We start from the raw sequence: 2,435 nt of genomic DNA, 5'->3' as shown, positions 1-2,435 counted from the left end.
CCTCTGATGCTCCTCTAATACTCCTCTAATACTCCTCTGATGCTCCTCTAATATTCCTCTGATGCTCCTCTGATGCTCCTCTAATACTCCTCTAATATTCCTCTGATGCTCCTCTAATACTCCTCTAATGCTCCTCTAATGCTCCTCTGATGCTCCTCTGATGCTCCTCTGATGCTCATAAAAAATACATGTTTTGTCAACTTATTCATACAATGTGATGCAACTTTCTGTGTTTTTATAGTAATTCTGATATAAAAGGGAAGCATGTTGCCATTAAATGGAACTAAAATAGAAACAAAAACATAAAAATGGATTATGAGTCAACCACAAATGTGTTTTTATTTTCCTGTCCAGAGAAAGATGAAGACATATAATCACCAGAAAACAGGCTAATTCATCCCAATCAAACATCTCAGTTCACCTATGACCTTTGACTTCTGTTTGCAGAGCACTCCTCTGGACCTGATCGAGACCGGGAAGGGGCTGAAGTTCCAGGCAGAGCGCCCCCACCTGGTCAGTCTGGGTAGTGGACGCCTGAGTACCGCAATCACCCTGCTGCCGCTACCTGAGGGTGAGACACGACACACCAGTTAGCTTCATGCTAAGTTCACCCTACGAGTGACACGAGCAATGTAACGGCTAAGAGACGTCTGTCTGTCTGTCCAACATGGCCGCTCCAGTTCCACCTCGCAGCTCTCAGAGACCTCTCAATAATATGATGTATATTTTTATTTACTGGTAATATTTTCCTAAAATATGCCGTAACTGATCATCAGTAGAAAAAAACAACAACTCCTTATTAGCTCCTTGTGTTACATCATCAGTGGTCGACCACATCAGATGTTAACCTTCCCCCCCCCCCCCCCACAGGACGGACCACTCTGGGTCATGGCTCCATGGACGTCAACATCCAGGGCCTCGGAGTGGCGGCCCAGCACTGCTACATCGAGAACAGGTCGGGGGTTATCACGCTGCACCCCTGTGGGAACCTCTGTGCCATCGACGGGCTCCGGGTCTCTCAGCCGGTCCGCCTATCACAAGGTAAGGAACCAGGTCTCACACCTGTCCATGAGGAACCAGGTCTCACACCTGTCCCTAAGGAACCAGATCTCACACCTGTCCATGAGGAACGTCTCACACCTGTCCATGAGGAACCAGGTCTCACACCTGTCCGTAAGGAACCAGGTCTCACACCTGTATGTAAGGAACCAGGTCTCACACCTGCCCCTAAGGAACCAGGTCTCACACCTGTCCCTAAGGAACCAGGTCTCACACCTGTCCCTAAGGAACCAGGTCTCACACCTGTACGTAAGGAACCAGGTCTCACACCTGTCCCTAAGGAACCAGGTCTCACACCTGTCCCGTGATACGCTCTGCTGGACTGGACGGGTCTCTGCAGCACTTTACTTTGATCACTTTGCATTTTCCCCAAACAAACATCACATGAAACAACATTTTTTACAGCGTTCAGTCGGTCTGGTCGATAAAATGCTTTTTAAACAGCCGATCAATTTAAGAACGGCCCGAGGCTCCTGTGTTAACAAGCTAACAAGCTCAAGCATGCACATATTGAAGAAACCAGAGGGAGAGAAGGATTGATTTTCAATTTGCTTCACATTGGGTGGAGCTTAGATTGATCGCTGCTGAGAATATTACTGAAACGATCCGCTGGGATTGTTATTTTGAAGGTAAAGGAAGAGATGGTCTAAAGGTCTAAAGATCCGTCTGTATGTATGTAAGGACGTCATACTTTACTCCCCAAATAAGAGATTTGCTAAAACACCAGAAAAACAAACCCTTTCATCTGAAAGAAACTATAAATGTTGTATCAGTTATATCCTTTCATCCCAGCGCTGCTTCAACCAGTCAGACAGGAAGTAGAACTGTAGCCTCTACTGTAGTCATGGACATTCATAGAAGTTTACCTTTAGAGGAAGTCCAGCATTGAATGTGAGTAAGTTAAAGGGACACGACTCATCATGACTCACAGGATGTGAACTCCTTCCTCTGCTGCTGTGTCATCACACCCTCCGGTCATAATTCTCCTTATAAGACGGTAATTCATCTTTTACAGATAACGTCATCTAGAATATGTTGTCAGCAAAAATGTAATTATTTTCCCCAGAACATCCAGACGACTTTAAAAACTATAAACGTTGAATTACAACTGTTACCAACATTGAAATGGTTTCTACAGAGTTCAGTAGTAACCGACGTAAATGGTTAAATATAGACCGTCTATAAGAAGTGGACGTAGTCGTCATGACGTCTCTCATCGGTTTGTGGACTGATGTTTTGAAGCCTCCAGTTCGGAGATTTCTCCGTCGCCATGTTGTTTTTTTCTCAACCAGTGAACAGGAAGTGACCATATCTGGACTGAGGAGGAGTGACGTATACGTCTCTGGTAGAGACCTGTCAATCACTGTGTAGCCCCG

The 2,435-nt window shown here is 45.5% G+C and overlaps 1 protein-coding gene across 1 annotated transcript; it reads left to right on the top strand.

Moving 5' to 3' along the window:
• Positions 1 to 447: 447 nt before the first annotated feature.
• LOC116379419 (histone-lysine N-methyltransferase 2D-like) lies at positions 448 to 1,518 on the top strand (the record flags this gene model as incomplete). Its single annotated transcript, XM_031841378.1, has 2 exons — positions 448 to 571; positions 871 to 1,518. Coding segments are annotated over 2 exons (621 nt in total), but the record flags the coding sequence as incomplete, so codon positions are not given.
• Between the last annotated feature and the right edge of the window lie 917 nt (positions 1,519 to 2,435).

This window comes from Anarrhichthys ocellatus, unplaced genomic scaffold (assembly GCF_004355925.1).
Source record: "Anarrhichthys ocellatus isolate YVR2014 unplaced genomic scaffold, GSC_Weel_1.0 scaffold4287, whole genome shotgun sequence".
Classification (NCBI taxonomy): domain Eukaryota; kingdom Metazoa; phylum Chordata; class Actinopteri; order Perciformes; family Anarhichadidae; genus Anarrhichthys; species Anarrhichthys ocellatus.
Note: the sequence above shows the minus strand (reverse complement) of the source record. Positions and strands in the feature narration are given on the sequence as shown.